Source organism: Mucor mucedo, assembly GCF_025094135.1.
Source record: "Mucor mucedo strain NRRL 3635 chromosome Unknown EV154scaffold_7, whole genome shotgun sequence".
NCBI classification, from domain to species: Eukaryota; Fungi; Mucoromycota; class Mucoromycetes; order Mucorales; family Mucoraceae; genus Mucor; species Mucor mucedo.
Genome location: NW_026252291.1, coordinates 162,670 through 181,260, shown reverse-complemented (window position 1 = coordinate 181,260; position 18,591 = coordinate 162,670). Strand labels below are relative to the sequence as shown.

At 38.4% G+C, this 18,591-nt stretch overlaps 8 protein-coding genes across 8 annotated transcripts; 3 read left to right on the top strand and 5 right to left on the bottom strand.

The window, feature by feature from the left end:
• Positions 1–214: 214 nt before the first annotated feature.
• EV154DRAFT_493350 (uncharacterized protein) lies at positions 215–1,792 on the top strand. The gene has a single exon (XM_051599791.1). It carries the CDS (start codon positions 336–338, stop codon positions 1,704–1,706), a length of 1,371 nt encoding a protein of 456 aa, XP_051462467.1. The 5' UTR covers positions 215–335; the 3' UTR covers positions 1,707–1,792.
• Positions 1,793–2,036: 244 nt separating this feature from the next.
• EV154DRAFT_412147 (uncharacterized protein) lies at positions 2,037–2,810 on the top strand (the record flags this gene model as incomplete). Its single annotated transcript, XM_051595499.1, has 2 exons — positions 2,037–2,289; positions 2,344–2,810. The coding sequence occupies 2 exons, from the start codon at positions 2,037–2,039 to the stop codon at positions 2,808–2,810; spliced, it is 720 nt and encodes a 239-aa protein (XP_051462466.1).
• A 13-nt stretch (positions 2,811–2,823) lies between these two features.
• On the top strand, positions 2,824–3,745 carry EV154DRAFT_493345 (uncharacterized protein). The gene is made up of 3 exons (XM_051599790.1): positions 2,824–2,992; positions 3,051–3,153; positions 3,215–3,745. The coding sequence occupies exons 1-3, from the start codon at positions 2,848–2,850 to the stop codon at positions 3,360–3,362; spliced, it is 396 nt and encodes a 131-aa protein (XP_051462465.1). The 5' UTR covers positions 2,824–2,847; the 3' UTR covers positions 3,363–3,745.
• Positions 3,746–4,993: 1,248 nt separating this feature from the next.
• Positions 4,994–7,303, bottom strand: EV154DRAFT_493343 (pyruvate dehydrogenase complex dihydrolipoamide acetyltransferase). Its single transcript, XM_051599789.1, has 8 exons — positions 7,054–7,303; positions 6,897–6,973; positions 6,759–6,804; positions 6,484–6,661; positions 6,194–6,380; positions 6,087–6,115; positions 5,931–6,030; positions 4,994–5,864 (listed from the first exon to the last, which is right to left on the bottom strand). Exons 1-8 carry the CDS (start codon positions 7,167–7,169, stop codon positions 5,077–5,079), a joined length of 1,521 nt encoding a protein of 506 aa, XP_051462464.1. The 5' UTR covers positions 7,170–7,303; the 3' UTR covers positions 4,994–5,076.
• Positions 7,304–8,512: 1,209 nt separating this feature from the next.
• Positions 8,513–9,223, bottom strand: EV154DRAFT_456719 (uncharacterized protein). The gene is made up of 2 exons (XM_051597381.1): positions 9,012–9,223; positions 8,513–8,947 (listed from the first exon to the last, which is right to left on the bottom strand). The coding sequence occupies exons 1-2, from the start codon at positions 9,161–9,163 to the stop codon at positions 8,605–8,607; spliced, it is 495 nt and encodes a 164-aa protein (XP_051462463.1). The 5' UTR covers positions 9,164–9,223; the 3' UTR covers positions 8,513–8,604.
• Positions 9,224–10,669: 1,446 nt separating this feature from the next.
• Positions 10,670–12,680, bottom strand: EV154DRAFT_279204 (uncharacterized protein). The gene is made up of 5 exons (XM_051594742.1): positions 12,132–12,680; positions 11,588–12,056; positions 11,394–11,511; positions 11,048–11,310; positions 10,670–10,981 (listed from the first exon to the last, which is right to left on the bottom strand). The coding sequence occupies exons 1-5, from the start codon at positions 12,574–12,576 to the stop codon at positions 10,843–10,845; spliced, it is 1,434 nt and encodes a 477-aa protein (XP_051462462.1). The 5' UTR covers positions 12,577–12,680; the 3' UTR covers positions 10,670–10,842.
• A 35-nt stretch (positions 12,681–12,715) lies between these two features.
• EV154DRAFT_598662 (P-loop containing nucleoside triphosphate hydrolase protein) lies at positions 12,716–16,180 on the bottom strand. Its single transcript, XM_051607062.1, has one exon. The coding sequence runs from the start codon at positions 16,024–16,026 to the stop codon at positions 12,871–12,873; it is 3,156 nt and encodes a 1,051-aa protein (XP_051462461.1). The 5' UTR covers positions 16,027–16,180; the 3' UTR covers positions 12,716–12,870.
• Positions 16,181–16,430: 250 nt separating this feature from the next.
• Positions 16,431–17,179, bottom strand: EV154DRAFT_476767 (uncharacterized protein; the record flags this gene model as incomplete). The annotated part of the gene is made up of 5 exons (XM_051598058.1): positions 16,431–16,480; positions 16,552–16,603; positions 16,694–16,810; positions 16,885–17,014; positions 17,082–17,179. 5 exons carry the CDS (start codon positions 17,177–17,179, stop codon positions 16,431–16,433), a joined length of 447 nt encoding a protein of 148 aa, XP_051462460.1.
• Positions 17,180–18,591: the final 1,412 nt, after the last annotated feature.

Sequence of the window (18,591 nt, the reverse complement as noted above, 5' to 3'; positions counted from 1 at the left end):
TTCTTCTTTTTTTGCTTCTTGTTTTTATCAAGTGTTGTTTTTTTATCAATAAATCACACCTGTCTTTTTTTCCTTGTTTTTAAAAGATGATTTATTTTGGGGGAATGATGGGAAACTGATGAGTTTTTGATCTTCCGACTGATAAGATCCTCCGATATTTTTTTAAATCATTTATAATACAAATATACAATCAGTTAAAAAAAAAAAAAAGTGGGAGAAAAGGAAAATATTTTTCTTTTTAATTACTTTTTTCTAAATCACCCCCTTCCCTTTTTACTTTTTTTATCTTTACCCTTTTTGTTATCAGATTTTTTTTTTTTTTTTTTTTTACATAAATGATCAAAATGACTCTTAAACAAGATAATAATTCTTTATCACCACAACATCAACATAAAAAGATTGACAGTGTATCTGCTACGGAATGCGCCAATTGTGGAACAACAACAACACCTCTCTGGAGAAGAGGCCCCAACGGTGAAACTATCTGTAACGCTTGTGGTCTCTATTTAAAAGCAAGAAATACCCTAAGACCACCCACCTTAAAAAGAACCGTTCATAAAAAAGCAACCCCAGAACCAAAGAACGATTGCGGTGGCACTTGTCCAGGTGGTGGTCAATGCAACGGTACAGGTGGCTCTTCTTCTTGTGCTGGCTGTCCAGCCTTTAATCAGCACCAAGTCAATAGGCAAGCCCTCATCTGCGCTAACTGTAGAACCACTACAACTCCTCTTTGGAGACGAGATGAACAAGGAAACACCATTTGCAACGCATGTGGCTTATACTACAAACTTCACAATGTACATAGACCTGTGAGTATGAAGCGCAGTGTCATCAAAAGAAGAAAGCGAATTATTGTTGCACAAGGAAGTGACGAGGATGACGGAGAGGAAGAGGACGAAGAGATGTCTCCTCCTCCCGCTGTTGTAAATACAAATAATAACAATAACACAACCACGACAACCGTCAATCCTGTCATGGCAACCTTGCCTATCATGGCAACCGTGCCAGAGATTGAAGATTATGTTGTCTTAAAGAAGAAGAAGATCGAGTTACCGCATAAGAAGCAACAGCATGCTATTATATCCCCACCCATGACCTCGCCTGCTGTGTCATCTATCAGATCATCGCCCCCTCCTCCTCCTCCCCCCACAAATCAACAAACTTCGCCGTTATCAGAAAAGATCTATCATAATAATAATAGCAATAGTAATCATAGTAATACATCGCCGTTATTCTCAAAACCTTATCCTGAACAACAACCCAACAAGAGTTATTTACCACCCATTTCATCCGAAAGACAATCTTATCGCCTTGAATCTTTATTCGGTCGCAGAGACTCCAATTCCTCCATCGTCACTTCTTCTTCCACCGGTACCACTTTACCACCACTTTCACTTCCACCCCTCACACCTCCATTATCACAACAACAACGTCAACACCTTAATCATACAAATAGAATATCCATGTCCCCACCATCTATTCCCATTCAACAACCTTCACCACCAGCGAATTTACATATTCCATCAAGTCATGGTGGTTATGAACTAGCTGATTTCGATATGGCTTTGGATCGATTAGAACACTTACGAAGACAAGTGAGACCTGAACAAGCAAACGCTTTATCCCAACTGACACAATCCATTACTGACTTGGCATCTAAAGCGGAAGCGATATTATCCTTAGATTCATTAGCCTATGGCAGATAATACCCCCCCCCATTCTTTCTTTCTTAATAAATAATGTTATTATAAACAAAAACAATAAAAAATGTGTGTACAGCGGCTCCACTCCCAAAGTTCGTTTTCAAAAGTACTAAATTCGCTTTTGTCGTCGACTGAAATTCGCTTTTTTCGCAGCCCAAAGTTCGCTTTTTGATTGGTCAAAGTCCGTTTTTGTAAATCATCCAAATTCACTTTGGCGAGGACGTCGTCCTTTTTCAAGCTCAGTCTGAGTCGTAGAGGACGTCGTCGTGGACGTCGTCCTTTTTGTTTTTCTGAACAATTTATAATTCTTTACAAAAGTTATTTGGAACACTAATGAACACCATAACGCGCGAGAAAGCGATTTGCATGTTCTACTGCGAACCATACAGCAAGGCTCGTGCTATAGATCTTTTAAACGGAATTGAAAATATTGGTCTTGATGTTTGTTACAAAGACGATCCCACGACGCCAAGTGTACTTTGCACAAAATCCATTGACCAAAACCCATACAAAAACAAAAGATATAAAAATGAAAACACAACGAATATAATCATATATTCAGAAGATGAAATACAGTATAAAATAGGTAAGTATTAGAAAATGTCGTTTTGCGTTTAAAATATTAATGTCTTTTATGCAGTTAATCAAACACAGCTCGTAGAGTTTCTTAATACAAAATATGTACCCTTTGGCATGGATTATGATGATCTATATGAGCCCAAAAGCCTATCTTCCAGTGAAATTTTCAGCGATGTCTTGAAAATTACTAATGTTCTTGATAATAAGAGTGTCATTGGATTTACTAAATGGTGCAGCGATAAAAAATTGAAGCTAATTGAAGCCACCTCAAAAAGAAGAATGAATGAAGCAGGACAAAAAGTCGCGATCCGTCTCCTCTATACACTCAAGAACGAATTTATCGGTAAGATCCATTTTTCTATTATGCGCAAGTTTTTATATTATATATATGTTCTAAGAATATCATACTATTTTAGAAGCAGCTTTAGAAGATATTGTTATGCTTTTGCCAAGATATCAAGAAAATCTCAAAAAGATGAAAGAAGATGGCTACGAAGTAGTTGGATATACCAGAAAATCGAAAGGTGAAAAGGACGACATAATAAGAATACGTTTGCTAAACCTGATGCTTGAAAAACTGAAGACAAGATCGCTGGCAGATAGAGTGTTTGTCAGTCCGAATTCGTCAGCAAACGATCCATTTAATCAGAGAGATGAAAAAAAACCAGTAGAGATGATGTCTCACTTAATTGCAAATGGAGACACTCAAGGTAAGGAGAGGACTTGTCATTTCTGTTGACTATAAATACATATTTACCTATTGAATAGACATGTTAAGATATATATCTGATAAAGAGAAGAAAATAATACTTGTCGCTATTGATTATGCAGGCCTGACTACAAATTGCGAAGACTTGAAAAGCTTTTTAAGGTAAATGCAAACCAGAAGCTTGTAATAAAAAAAAACTATTACTGACAAACTGCAAAAATAGTACCTACAGCAGTGTAAAAGAAATTGTTATAGACCAAATATTATCCAAGAACAAAGTGAGAATGTATACTAGTGGAGAACTGTTAAACAATGAGGAAAAATTAAAAGAATTTGATTGTCGAAAAAATTGTTTGCAACGCTCAAAATAGTTTAATAAAAAAAAATTCTTTTATTAAGTATGAAGTCCTTATTAAAGACTTTCTTTAAACAATGTATATTGTTTCTGCTTGCTTTTTTTAAGCAAGGCTGGATACGGATAATACCCGTAAGAACAAAGATTTGCAGATGAGTATAAGGAAGGTTCTGTGGGATCGTCTTTGTAACAAACATCAAGACCAATATTTTCAATTCCGTTTAAAAGATCTATAGCACGAGCCTTGCTGTATGGTTCGCAGTAGAACATGCAAATCGCTTTCTCGCGCGTTATGGTGTTCATTAGTGTTCCAAATAACTTTTGTAAAGAATTATAAATTGTTAAGAAAAACAAAAAGGACGACGTCCTCTACGACGTCCTCTACGACTCAGACTGAACTTGAAAAAGGACGACGTCCTCTACGACGTCCTCAGACTGAACTTGAAAAAGGACGACGTCCTCTACGACGTCCTCAGACTGAGCTTGAAAAAGGACGACGTCCTCTACGACGTCCTCTACGACGTCCTCAGACTGAACTTGAAAAAGGACGACGTCCTCTACGACGTCCTCAGACTGAACTTGAAAAAGGACGACGTCCTCTACGACGTCCTCTACGACGTCCTCTACGACGTCCTCTAAGACTCAGACTGAACTTGAAAAAGGACGACGTCCTCTACGACGTCCTCAGACTGAACTTGAAAAAGGACGACGTCCTCTACGACGTCCTCTACGACGTCCTCTACGACTCAGACTGAGCTTGAAAAAGGACGACGTCCTCTACGACGTCCTCTACGACGTCCTCAGACTGAACTTGAAAAAGGACGACGTCCTCTACGACGTCCTCTACGACGTCCTCTACGACTCAGACTGAGCTTGAAAAAGGACGACGTCCTCTACGACGTCCTCTACGACGTCCTCAGACTGAACTTGAAAAAGGACGACGTCCTCTACGACGTCCTCAGACTGAACTTGAAAAAGGACGACGTCCTCTACGACGTCCTCTACGACGTCCTCTACGACGTCCTCTACGACTCAGACTGAGCTTGAAAAAGGACGACGTCCTCTACGACGTCCTCTACGACGTCCTCAGACTGAACTTGAAAAAGGACGACGTCCTCTACGACGTCCTCTACGACGTCCTCTACGACTCAGACTGAACTTGAAAAAGGACGACGTCCTCTACGACGTCCTCTACGACGTCCTCAGACTGAACTTGAAAAAGGACGACGTCCTCTACGACGTCCTCTACGACGTCCTCTACGACTCAGACTGAACTTGAAAAAGGACGACGTCCTCTACGACGTCCTCTACGACGTCCTCAGACTGAACTTGAAAAAGGACGACGTCCTCTACGACGTCCTCAGACTGAACTTGAAAAAGGACGACGTCCTCTACGACGTCCTCTACGACGTCCTCTACGACGTCCTCTACGACGTCCTCTACGACGTCCTCTACGACGTCCTCTACGACTCAGACTGAGCTTGAAAAAGGACGACGTCCTCGCCAAAGTGAATTTGGATGATTTACAAAAACGGACTTTGACCAATCAAAAAGCGAACTTTGGGCTGCGAAAAAAGCGAATTTCAGTCGACGACAAAAGCGAATTTAGTACTTTTGAAAACGAACTTTGGGAGTGGAGCCGCTGTATTATATTTCTCAAATGTATTTTTTTATTTCTTTTTCTTTTCTTTTTTTCTATAGTATGTAGTATAATTAAAAAAAATATGTATTTACAACAACATCTTGAGAGGGTTCTCCATGAAACCCTTGAATGATTGCAACCAAGTGGCACCAACAGCACCATCAACAACACGATGATCAGCACTCAAGGTGACTTCCATGATATCACGGACAGCAAATCCGCTCTCGGTGGTCTCATCAGCAACGACCTTTTGTTGAGCTCCGCCCACGGCCAAAATACAAGATTGAGGAGGGTTAATGATGGCAGTGAAGTTCTTGACACCAAACATACCCAAGTTAGAAATAGTGAAAGATCCACCTTGGTATTCAGCAGGAGCGAGCTTACCGTCACGAGCACGCTTAGCCATATCCTTGACTTGAGCAGAGATGCTAGAAAGTCCCTTGGTCTCGGCTTGGCCAATGATGGGGGTAATCAAACCAGTAGGGGTGGCAACGGCAACACAGATATCGGCAGAGTTGTATTGACGGATGAAATCACCTTGCCAGGCAGAGTTGACTTCAGGGACAGACTTGAGAGCTAAAGCAGAGGCCTTGATCACAAAGTCATTGACAGAGAGCTTATATTGTCCTTCGCTGGACTTGTTCAAAACTTGACGCAACTTGTTGACCTTGTCCATGTTGATTTCAACAGTGACATAGTAATGAGGAACGGTTTGCTTGGATTCAGTTAAACGGGCAGCAATGATCTTTCTCATGCTGGTAGTAGGTTCGTCAACAAAAGCGTTACCAGAAGTACCTTGAGGAGCATAAGCAGCGGGAGGTGCTTGAGCAACAGGTGCAGCGGCAGCAGGAGCAGGAGCAGCAGCAGCAGGAGCGGCTTTTTTTTTTTTATATATAAAATTAATATCAATTTTGTGTCTCATTTCAATCTCTTTTTTTTTACCTGATTCCTTATAGTTTTCAACATCAGACTTGACGATATGACCATCTAATCCTGAACCCTGAATTTTAGAAATGTCAATACCACGTTCTTCGGCGAGTAACTATAATTTGTTCCTTTAGTATCTTTATCATTTTAACATCTATTTTGAAGACTTACTCTAGCTAAAGGACTTGCCTTGGTGCGATCTAAAGAATGGAACATATAAAAAAAAAAAGGAATCAATATACAGTTTGTTTTGGGTTATATAAAAAAATAAATCTTACCGGAAGAAGCGTTACCAGAAGAGGCAGGCTTAGATTCTTCGGTAGAAGCAGCAGCAGCAGGAGCAGCAGCAGCTTCCTTGGGAGCTTCAGCAGCGGGAGCGGCAGCGGGAGCAGATTCAAGATCAGCAACAGTAAAGTCCTTGAAAGCAGCAACATCACTCTCATCATCAACAAAGATAGCAATAGGCTAAAAAGAAGCAAAAAAAGGGGGGGGGGTATTTAGATACATACACACACACACAGAGACACAGTTTTTTTTTTTTTTTTAAAAAAAAAAAAGAGATTTTTACCTTTCCAACGGGAATATCCTTATCACCTTCGTTGACAAGAATCTTTGCAACGAAACCTTCTTCTTGACATTCGAAATCCATTTGTGCCTTATCTGTTTCGATCTCTACTAAAATATCTCCAGGGTTGATAGCATCACCAACAACCTTTTGGAACTTACCAACACCACCAGCAGTCATACTATTATTATTTTTTAGTAAGAAAATCGGGTAAGAAATTGGGGTCTCGTACTGCATGCGTGTTTGTTTTTGTTTTTATATATAAAAAAGATACGTACGTGGGTGATAAGGCGGGCATAGCAATGACGTTATGAGGAGGGAAGTCTGATACAATAAAAAAAAAAAAAAATAGTAAAAAATTAAAAAAAAATTAGTACAGGGTTCCCGAGATGAAAAACTATGAGCATGTTGCTTACTCTTGGAGCTATAAGATCTGGCACCCTTTTGAACATTAGGGATGACCATGGCACGAAGAGCACCAACAGACTTTGAGCTATTTTTTTTTTTTTTTTCGAGAACGTTGAATACCCACTTTTTTTTTTTCTTTTGTTTACATTTTTTTTTTTTTTTTACCTAGTACAAGTGAAAGTACGAACAGAGACTTGACGAGACAATAAAGGAAGAGCTCTAGCAGAGACTCTAGTGGCAGAGGTACGGAGTACAGAAGCAGAGGTTCTTAACAAGGACATTATGTAAAATAGTTCGAAATCTTTGTAAAAAGAGAGAAAGAAAAAAAAAAAAAGTATATATAAAAAAAAAAAAACCCTGGCTGGAGAAATCAGGAGTTGCGCTGAAAACTACGGGTAAAGTAGCCAAAAAAAAAACATTTTATTATCTCCGCTGATCTCTTTATCGATTGTTTTCCTCTTAAATGTTTACTGCAATCGTTTTTTTTTTTCCCACTGCAAAAAAAGATATGAGAAGAAAAAAAAAACGTGACTGCATTCGCGTACCCTGCAAGATAGTCGTTTCGTGTTTATCTACCATCCTACGTGATTAGAGGGCTTCTTGAAACTCGACACACTTGAGGTTGTTTCCTCCTCGAGTATTTCAACCGATTTATTCATAAGCATCTGTTCATGACAATGAGGATGTGATGCTTCACTTTTGGTAAGCTGTCAGTTAGTTGATGTCTCACTGCCGAACAATAGAATTTAATTGAATTGTATCCATGTATGTATTGCACTAGTTAGCAACATCTCAGATATCAGCAGTATTTCATTAATGGTATTTGACATCTAAGATTCGAATAGTTTCACATTTTTGTCTTCTTTCCGATGTAGCGGAGATAACAAAAAAAAAATATCCAATCACTCTAAACATCAAGTTCAAAAAGAAAGAAAAATCATATTTGCTAGACTCTCTTCCCCTATCTATTCTAAAGAGCTAAAGTTATTCCAAGCCCAATTCATACACAGGGATTGCTGAATAGCTGGAAATTTGATAACAGTGCTAGTTAAATCTATAGAGGGGGGAATTGCATAACAATGTTACACTGGCACCTCATGCACGAGTAGATTGGTACACTTTTTTTTTTTTTTTTTTTTGTGGGGATGGTGGGAAGAGGAGTGATAATTATTCTCGACCTCGGTAATTGTGAGTACCTGCATGATGGCTCTTATCAACCTTATTTCTGTCATAGTGTCTTTTTTCAGTCCAATAAGTGACTGCAAGGGACTGCTTAGGTGTGTCATATTACAAATGACAATGACATTAACATGTCAAAATGTCGTTCTTAGCGTCTTGTAATGAACTTCATCTTTATTTGGTCTGAAGCTGGCAAGTTGTCTTTGGGATAGCAAAAATATATTAAATGCTGTTAAATTTCACAAAATAACTATAAATCAACCTGAAAGCGTACAATGAGTATATAATAGTTTAAATAATAAACTATAATAATGAAAAGGGAGAATGAAAGCAAGGGGGGAGAAAGGAAATACATACATGACGCACAGACATAATGAATATAAGAAATGAAATTGAATTTTTATTTTTTTATTTTTTATTGCTTATTGAAAAAAATAACTTATTACAAGATAGGATGTGTTATGGGGTAGGAGGGTTACATGTGATGGAGGGGAGGGTATGTGTAAAACTGGTAAGCTCTAGTAATCTATTTTTTTTTTACCAGATAGTCTTGGGGATGATGTTGTTATTTGGGCATTTGATAGGCTTATAACTGATATCCAATACACCCACTTCTAAATTACCACCTGGGTTTAATAATCTAAAGGCAGCAGGTGTCAAATCAATAGCGGTCTTCACCTTGCAAGCAGCACATTTATCAACAATACGAACAACAATCTTTAAACTCGGCTTGCGATTATTGGTAATTTGCATACACTTGTAACATTCTTCAAAGTTATGCATTGCCATGGCTCCAATCATATCATTCACTCTAGCATGGAACGGTGCTAAACCGTTACGGTCGTAACAAGCAGCATTTCTGAGATCTTGACCTGCATACCTAACATTTTAAAGAAATAAGTTAATGTTCCTGTCACTTCTTTATACTTTTTTATTCTCTTTACCATGTCACTCGGTCACGTTTGTCATATGGAGTTTGGTCACCACCAAAGTCCATGATACGAGCTACACCACGTCTACCATCTGCAGTGGTTCCAGCTGCCTTACATAGGGTCAAGAACGCAAAGAGGTAGGTGATGAGAATAAGTGAGATCATACAAGGTATTTATTTCAAGAAGAGTTGGTTGAATAAATAAAATAAAAAAAGAATGAGAAAAAAGTAGTGGTCTTTTATATATATATTCACAAAGAAAAAAAAAGCAAGGGGGGGAATGATTCATTTTAATAATAGCTTGTAATAAAAAGGTTATACTCCTCATGGTTTCCATAGTACCGACTTTGTTTGCCACAATGCAGACAAAAAAAAATGAAATTTATCACTTTCTCCTGACAAATTTTTTTTTTTGCATACAAAAAGAAAGTCGAAAATAGACAGAAGACCCCCCTTAAACAAAAAAGAAATTGTTTACTTTGATTATTACAAAAAGTCTTTTTTGTTTTACACCCCTCCTCCTTCAGCTAATAATAAACTTACTGGTCTTTCTTTTTTTCTGTATATTAAATAATTGCTGCTGGGGCAACTTCTATTTTTACCATGTGATCCAATAAAAAAAAAAAAAAAAGGCTCCTCATTTGAGGGAGTGACAGACTACATATAAAAGAAAACTACTTATTTTAGTAATCACGACTTGGCCCATTTCGCTACAACATTTATTTAACTTGGTTACAAAGAAAGTAACTATCGTGATATGCGTGTAAACACCATTTTTATTATACATTAAGTATTGTTGTTGTTGTATAATAATATGTTTGTTAGTGGATATATGACATGGCATTTATATTAATAAAATAATAGGCCTCGGCAAATGCAGTGCAATTAAATAAAAAAAAAAGCTACTAAATCTTTTTTTAATATGTTCCAAGCTCACCTCCTCTTAGGTTGGGCCAAGAGAATGGCTTGTTTAACCCACACACGCGAAACACACAAAAAAAAAAAAAAGACCCCTTAACATTTTATTTCATTGTTTATTATCATACCTAATACCCCACACAGTCAACTATTACATCCCCTTGAAGCATGTGTTTCGATTCTTTAGCTTGCCTTTCTTTTTCTCGCTGGGAAAAAAAAAAAAAAAAAAAAAAAAAAAAAAGCTTATAATCGCGCTTTTATTTTAAAAACGTCATGGATGAACAGAAACATTACATGCGGTTTAAATAAACAGACATAGTTTACAACTCATGTTTGCTGAGTCAATAAAAAAAAAAACCTAAAAAAAAAAAGAACCCCTCTCTCTCTCTCTCTCTCTTTGTCTCTGTTAATGAAATGGAAGAACCCCTAGAATCTTATGCTATTTTACACACATGGAAAATACGTAAAAAGAAAGGCATCGTTGTATTTGAAAGTTTATTATATCAGACTAGTGCAAATAGCAATTCCCCAAACAGAACAAAAGAGAGAGAGAAAGAGAGATATACAGTGTCAAACGATACTAATTCGTTAGAGAAAAAGAGTTAAAAAGGGGATACAGAGGGGATTTGACTGCCAATATGTTCTAGATTTCATCTCTTTTTTTTATTTGTTCTCAACATAAACATACTTCAAGCAAATCCAAATCGTGTCTCACCAAGCGTCCTTTGGCGCGCATGTGAGTCGAATGCAGGTGGGGAATATATGACAATGTTATCAATATAAAAAAAAATCCTGGTAACTAAAAAAGGCTGCAGGGTGGTTTTTTTTTTTTAGTTGGTTACTCCCTCCACACACTCAATGAGTCATTTTCATTTTTTTTTTTTTAGCAGTAATTTTATAATTAATTTTCTGACGTGATATAAATGTTAACGAACAATGTAAAGCAAGTGATTTTGTAATTCTTCTAATTCCTCTATATCCTCAGGAGCAGATTTATCCAAACCTAAAATCCTATACAAGACAATAGTTTCCTTGATTTGTCGTAGTGCCTCTGATTTTTGCATACTAAATCGATTAAAAAAAAAGATTGTTAGAATATGCATATTTTAATAAAAATTTCTACTACTTTACGAATTGAATAACAATGTAGATAATTTCATCATTTCTTCCGCAGCTTCCACACTTGTTCTTCCATACACTTTTTGTGTCACTTCTAACGATCGTTTCGAATACGAGGCTGCCACTTTCATGTTACCATGCATACAATATACTTGCGCTAACTTATCCAATGTTTCTCCAATCGCAAGTACATCGTCATGGTAAATCGTTTCTTGTAATTGAAGCGTCTGTATAAATTCGTGTCGTTCTGTATGGGCTTCTATCTTTGCTTCTGTCTGCATCCCCATATGTGAAAAAAAAAAAGTTAATTTTTTAAAGAATGTTTTCTTTTCTCTCTCTCTCTCTAGATGATTCGTACACTTAGGAAATAGGGCCAATGTGGGGTTTGTTCACAACTTTCACATTGACTTTGTTGTCTATACAATCGACCCTTTCGACATATCTGACACTTGTATTTGCTGTCAACCGTTATTTTACTAATACATACATAAAAAAAAAAAAAAAAAAAAATTTAGACGTATGAAATATATGCATTGATGTTTTCTGTTTTACCTTGTGTCTTTGCAGGAAACACATTCACATGTAAAAAAATAATCATCCAATAGCTTTTGTTGTCGATCTTTTCTGGAATGTTTTGTGGCTAATGGACCATAACTTATATTCACTTCTTCTCCAGACTTGACAGGCTTGATCATCTGTACCTGGATCTGACATGGATGACCGTCACTACCAAACACGGCTAAAGAGGAAGGATCGCAGGAATGGTTGAAACGACTTGCAGATAGATACACAGCTTGGCCCAAATGAATAGACTCTCTCGAGACAACCAGGGACGAGTCGACCGTCACAGAGGATGCTTGTTTAATGGCAAAGGCATTACATTTGATTTGTGACAGAATTTTAACAAGCATGGACATGTCTTTAAGGAAAAATAACGTGCCTAGTAACTTCAACTCGTCATGCAATGGTGTCGTTTTTTTGGGATCGGTGGTATCCGAGTTCGCGAGGTCAAACAAGTTTTCTATAGAAATGCATAAGTTTAAAGTGTATAAAAGCAAAAAAAAAAAAAAAAAAAAAAAAAAAAATTAAACTTTACCGAGTCCCTGAGAGCGACAGGTAATATAACCCATGAATGCAAATACCACTTGTGGCAGTTCTTGTAGTTCAGGGAAACGACAAAGCCAAGCGTGTCCTGTAGACCAACCCTTTTTCTCGCACGTGCCACTGCAAAAGACAATGTTCCAACGACATGTCTTGACATGACACTGGACAAGCGTTTTTTTCGTGACAGGACGGAAACAAGTAAAACAGTGGTCTTTCCATTGCGCTTTATTTAATTGTCGAATCAATGGCTCTTCTTCCTTCAATACAATGTCACCAGGTAAAAGTGGTTTGGCAGCAACATAGAATTTTCCTTGATCAGGCGTTTCCTTGATGACAAGTTGAGGTGTCTTTTTGGGTTTGTTGTAGTCAGGCAACCAAGCTGTCAAACCAATGTGGGCGGGAGTTAGGCGTTTGTGTAATAAATCAACGTTTAACATAATAGTAGTGATAAAAAAGATAGGGAAAAATGATGATAAAAGAGTATTTATTCTAGACAAAGTTTTTGATTGATTAGCAGACAAAAGACAATCAATAATAATAACGATACACAATAGTTATAAGAGGACAGTAGAGTTTATATTGTGACAAAATTTATTTTTTTATTAAAAAATTTTTAGGGTGGGAGAATATGAAATTAAGAGAATGGAAAAATGGTTAATTTATAATCAATGGTAAAAAAGGGGATCTAAAAAAAATGGAGGGGAAGAGAAGAATTAAGTGTATAAAAGAGTTTATAATTCTTCATCGGTAGTGTAGACTTCCTCACCACGCTTACGACGTTCCATACGATCCTTCTTCTTCTTACGGAGTTCCTTAGAAGACAACTTTTGCTTCTTCTCGACAGCCTTGATAGTGTTACCTTGACCATCGACTTGATCTTCAGCGCTAGCTTCTTCGATCTTGGTAGTACCGTTACCGGAGACCCAGTTGTGACCAGAGGCAGTCAAACGACCGGCATCAACCATCCAGACTTCATCACAGAGAGCTTCAGTGAATTCACGGTTGTGAGTAACAATAACGACACCACCACCGTAAGCCTTAATGGCCATAGCCAAAGCACCGAGAGATTCACGATCCAAGTAATTGGTAGGTTCATCGAGAACCAACATATGGGGCTTGTTCCACATAGCAGCACCAACAACGAGCTTGACCTTTTGACCACCGGAAAGACCACGGATACGAGAATGAGTGGCGAATTCAGCTTCAAGACCAACATCGGTTAAATGCTTCTCAATTTCCTTGGAAGTCAAGGGACGGTTAAGACCCATCTTGGCAGCTTCAGCGGAATCAACTTCAGCAATCTTCTTACCGAAACCCATATCCTCGAGCTTTTGACGAGAGATCCAGGTGTTGTCAACAGAAGAACGACCGATCCAAGAGACCTCATATTCGTAAGATTGCTTGAGCTTTCTACGACCAACAAGTTCTTCGATAACACGCTTCTCACCATCGATAACGAAGACTTGTTCCATGACCTTCTTGTTAGCATCACCATGCATACGATCGTTCTTGTCAAGTTCTTCACGATCTTCACCAGTAGCGTAACGCCATTGGATATATTCGTTAGGGGTAGAATCCAAATGCTTCTCAATATGATGGAAAGCATGTTGAGCAACATAAGCAATACGCAAGTTAGGATGCTTCCAGACGGAACCAACCTCGGATTCGATCTCACCAGTCAACAACTTGATCAAGGTAGACTTACCAGCACCGTTGGGACCAATAACAGCAACACGAGAAGAAAGAGAACATTGCATGGAAATATCCATCAATTGCTTTCTGTCGGAACCAGGGTATTGGAAATCAACGTTCTTCATCTTGAGGATAGCACGCTCCTTGGTCTTGATACCTTCGAGGAATCCAGGCTCAGGGAAAGTGAAAGAGATTTGAGAGACCTCAAGAGAGTAGTAAGAAGCAGCACGAGGAACCTTCTTGACGAACTCGGAAAGGTTACCAGAGTAACGTTTAAGCTTGTAGTTGGGCTCATAATGGATAATATCGGAACAGACATGATCCAAGAAACCAGAATCGTGAGAAACGATAAGAGAGGTGACAGTCTTAAGACCCAAGAGGTAGTTCTCTAACCAAGCAACGTTGATAACATCCAAATGATTAGTAGGTTCATCCAACAAGAGAATATCGGCGTTCATCAACATAGCACGGGCAAGAGCCAACTTCATCTTCCAACCACCGGAAAGTTCACCAATGGACATCTTGGTAAGCATGACTTCAGAGAAACCATACTCGAGAAGGAGACGCTTGACTTCGACGGGGTCAGTGGTCTCAACACCCTTGGAGGACAAGATGAACTCAACGAGAGGAGTATCGGCTTCGGAACCATCAATATCATGTTCGACGTAGACAGTCTTGAGCTCGGAACGAGGAGGGAAACCTTCGACTTGTTCGTTGGCAATGGCACGCATAAGAGTAGACTTACCACAACCGTTACCACCACAGAGACCGTATCTACGACCACGCTTAAGACGGAGAGCAGTACGATTCAACAAGATCTTGGCACCATAAGCAAGAGAGAACTCACAGTTACAGAGATCCTCACCTTCATCCTCCTCCTCTTCTTCATCCTTGGCAGTGACAGCTTCCTCACACTTGTTAAGAGCAGAGAAAGCAAGCTTCTCGGAATCCTCAGCGGAAAGGAAAGACTTGGCATAGGGAGCAAGAGAGCTGATCCAGACATTCTTGAAGAAGTTCTTGGAGACACAAAGAGTAAGAGCAACTTCGTTCATGAAGGTGACAGTGGTGTCGAGGAAAGAATCCATGTTCTCGGGCAAGAGTTCCTTAATGGAAGACTCAACCTTGGCCTTCTTTTGATCCTTGGTGAAGATCTCAATGGCAGGGTTACCAACACGTTGAAGAGTAGCAAGAGCCTTTTGGACAACACCACGACATTCGGGGTCAGCAACCATATCTTGGACCTTCTCAAGAGCAGGCAAAAGAAGAGGCAAGAAAGGAGCGGCAACATCGGGATCATCGACAAGCTTGGACATGTTGTCAATAATAAGAGCAGCCTTACGCTTGATAGGAGTAGCACGTTCGTTCAAACCACGACCCAAGAGAGGAACCATGATGGAAAGAGTGGCAGAGTCAACTTCTTGGACAAAAGTAGTGGCACCGAGCAAATGAATGGTTTCGGGGACGTTCTCGGGGTGGTTAATACAACCGATAACGGCGGGAATGAAACGTTCAATATCCTTGTTCTCAACAAGAGAACAGATGACACCCATGGTTTCAGTAGCCTTCTTCTTGACATCAGTCTTGGTATCCCACATACAATCAGAGACAGTGGGGATGACATCAGGAATAGCAACAATGAACTCTTCCTTGTTTTGCTTAGCAAGAAGTTCCAAAAGCTCAAGAGCGAGCATCTTGGTTTGCCACTTACAGGAGTTACCAAGACCTTCGAGAATGAAGGGAACCAAGAGAGGACAAGCAATAGGGTTGAGCTTTTCACAGATGTTCTTGGCAGCAGCAGAAGCAGCCTCGACGACAGCCTTTTGCTTATCGGATTGGAGTTCCAAAAGGTTGGCAACGAAGGAGACAAGGAAAGGCTCAGTTTGACCTTGGAGGTTCTCGTTGGTGAGAGCAACGACACCAGCGATGGCACCAGCACGAGCAGCGGCACTCTTCTTGTTGACGATATCCTTCTTGAGTTGTTCAACAACGGGCTTGAGGGAGAGAATACCATTGGCCTTGATAACGGAAGCAAGTTCAGCGGCGACAGCTTCACGATCTTCATCGGAAGCAGCGGCGAGCTTCTTTACGATATCCTTAGCCTTCTTGGTCTCGACATCGGAGGGAATTTGAGAGACGATAGACATCTTCTTGGTCTCAATTTCGCTCTGGTTGTTCTTAGCAGCGGCAGCTGGCATATTTAAATTAAAATATAGAGAATGGATTTAAGAGCAAAAAAAAAAAGAGAGAGGGAGTCCACAAATGTAAAGTTTTGTAGAAAAAAAAAAGGGAACAAAAACGTTAAAACTGTTCAATCTTCAACTTGGAAATCTATTTATTCAGTAAAAATTTTTTTTTTTTCGAAAATTTTTTTTTTCTTTCCTCGACAGTAAAAATTTTTTATAGTACCAATTATACTACTTTGGTTTCGATGACTAACCAATCGAATCTTTACGGATCTTCAATATTGGCGTCACAAGGGCCCTCTGTATCTCATATCATTTGTGCTTTTTCAATAAGGTGTCAATGCATATAAGCCACTCAAAAAAAAAAAAAAAAAAAAAAAAAAAAATAGGGAACAAATGAGATTTTATTATACACTTCAATCCTTCTTTTCTTCTACAACAACTGCTGTATGACCCAGATCCTTTTCTAGCGCAAAAAAAAAAAACATGGATCAACATCACAAATAAACAAATAGTATACCCCTTTTCACACGTTACCTAATCCCCAAACATGAGTCTTTAATTCGAGATGTTCGATATTAAGCGTATCCTAGCAATTAATTTTTTTTTTTTGCGTAAGCAACCAATCATATCCTCCATGTTTCAACCTTTTTTTTTTTTTTTTTTTTTTTTTACATACATATAATTTTCTAAAGTCGACCTTCAAATCACTCAATTGTTTCTTAGTGGCTGTAGTCTCCTTTAACTTGGCCACATCTCTATCCACTGCCTCAATGCGGCGTGCATAATCCTTGACCTACATTAGAAAGTCCTTTAACACTCTAACATGACCCCCTTTAAAATACAACTTTTTTTGTTATTTTTTCGTACCTTGTCAGTGGATGCTTGAAGTTCTTGAACAGATATTAAAAGTGCCTCAGATGCATTATTATATTCACCCAAAAGATAATAATATCCGGCTGAACCAGCTGCGGTTACACCTAAAAGAAATCCAATAACACTAGTCCATGTTAAAATAAAAAAAAAAAAAGTTCGTACGCATCAATATTTTTTTTTTTTTTTTTTACCCTCCACGTCCGGCTCCCATTTTTGTATTGGCGGTGGAATATAAGCGTGTTTGTTGCATGTTGCTCAAACGAGGTGTCAATCGGAAAACGGAATTCATCTTGCTTTAGAAATATTTAAGTATACTGTGCAAGATTTCGTCTAGGCTGGTTCTCCTTGTCATGGTGGACATGAAGAGAGAGAGAGAAAGCGAGGAGAAGGGGGTAAACTTACTTGTAGGGTCGGGTCAAATTCACAAAAAAAAGAAGTAAATGGGTCCTCTAGTGCTAAATCCCAGTGGGTGAACAATCCAGGGGGTTTAAACCGCCGCTTCGATTTGCTTTTTTAGTCCGCTTTCCCTTCTTGTGCCCCGTGACATCATAGCACAGTTTTTTTATTCAAAAAGAAAAAAAAAAATTTGATCAGACATACGTTCTCTTCGGTTTAGTTAGCGTTATCCTTTTGGGAAAAGCGTATACGGCAAGTGTCATGTCCACCTAAATCATAGCCTTTGAATGACAGCTGAACAATATGGCTTGTAATGGTTTCAAAACTGGTAAATGATGGACTAAATTTTATAACAAGCCTCTTGACACTTGACAAGTAAGAAAGGCTATAATGAAAAATGTATGGAAAATTTTCTTTTTCTTTTTTATCAACAGACTATTCCGCGCAGTCGATGTAGCTGCGCTTATGCCAAATAAATCACTTTACGTCATCTCCCATGTTGCCGTATGGATACTCGATAAATACCGTCTTCTTCAGCAGTGAAGGTCAAAATACACACTGTCCTGGTTAAAAAGCTGTGAATTTTTAAAATACACTGGCTATTTAATCGATGAAAATTGTCCACTTTTTCCATCATTTAATCAACGCTAATCCAGTAGACTGTCAATACAGTGTTCGCTCAAGATAAAAAAAATAAAACGGTCAAAATCACGAGCTTCCCTTTATTATTCTATGAAAGTCAAATTACAATTTCCCTTCTAATCTGTAAAGTTCAGTTCTAAAGATTTTAAGTTTTCTTTTAGAATTGATAAATTGACCATGTAGCAATTTAGTGTCTAAATTTCCACATTTTTGGCTTCAATTATTATATAAATAATAAGTATTTTGTCTTTACAGCACTGAGAAAAAACATGTCGTTAAAGCAAAGAACATACATAAGAGAGACATATATTCTGTATTTTTTTAAAAGCGAACATAATATTACCAGGACCTTACGCGTCCAAATCCAAAAGCATTTTTCTTACGTCGATTCTTCGAAGAGGGACATATGTACTTGCTACTTCCATGAAAAAAATCAGTACCGAATTCTTCTTTCATTGCAAAGAAGCGAATTGAATCACCTAGAAGCGAAGTTAGTTATTATGCACCTCTTTTTATGCTAAAGTCTTTTTACTGGTTGTTTGGAAACCTATTGACATATTTAGGCTATTTTCAGGCATGGCATAAATACGCGATCCGGTACAAATCAATGTTGAACGCGGTAGCTGTTATAGAAGCCGTAAGTTTAATTATTTTTTTCTTTAT

Bases quoted from the DNA above. Each gene is read 5' to 3' on its own strand.
- EV154DRAFT_493350 (XM_051599791.1), top strand. From the start codon at position 336: ATGATCAAAATGACTCTTAAACAAGATAATAATTCTTTATCACCACAA.
- EV154DRAFT_598662 (XM_051607062.1), bottom strand. From the start codon at position 16,026: ATGCCAGCTGCCGCTGCTAAGAACAACCAGAGCGAAATTGAGACCAAG.
- EV154DRAFT_493343 (XM_051599789.1), bottom strand. From the start codon at position 7,169: ATGTCCTTGTTAAGAACCTCTGCTTCTGTACTCCGTACCTCTGCCACT. The intron at 6,805-6,896 runs GTAAGCAACATG...TTATTGTATCAG, and splicing joins CAGATCTTATAGCTCCAAGA to ACTTCCCTCCTCATAACGTC. The intron at 6,662-6,758 runs GTACGTATCTTT...AAATAATAATAG, and splicing joins ATGCCCGCCTTATCACCCAC to TATGACTGCTGGTGGTGTTG.
- EV154DRAFT_456719 (XM_051597381.1), bottom strand. From the start codon at position 9,163: ATGATCTCACTTATTCTCATCACCTACCTCTTTGCGTTCTTGACCCTA. The intron at 8,948-9,011 runs GTAAAGAGAATA...TTAAAATGTTAG, and splicing joins AAACGTGACCGAGTGACATG to GTATGCAGGTCAAGATCTCA.
- EV154DRAFT_279204 (XM_051594742.1), bottom strand. From the start codon at position 12,576: ATGTTAAACGTTGATTTATTACACAAACGCCTAACTCCCGCCCACATT. The intron at 11,512-11,587 runs GTAAAACAGAAA...TGTATGTATTAG, and splicing joins GTTTCCTGCAAAGACACAAG to TAAAATAACGGTTGACAGCA. The intron at 11,311-11,393 runs GTACGAATCATC...ATGGGGATGCAG, and splicing joins ATTGGCCCTATTTCCTAAGT to ACAGAAGCAAAGATAGAAGC.
- EV154DRAFT_493345 (XM_051599790.1), top strand. From the start codon at position 2,848: ATGCTTGAAAAACTGAAGACAAGATCGCTGGCAGATAGAGTGTTTGTC. The intron at 2,993-3,050 runs GTAAGGAGAGGA...CCTATTGAATAG, and splicing joins TGCAAATGGAGACACTCAAG to ACATGTTAAGATATATATCT. The intron at 3,154-3,214 runs GTAAATGCAAAC...CTGCAAAAATAG, and splicing joins GACTTGAAAAGCTTTTTAAG to TACCTACAGCAGTGTAAAAG.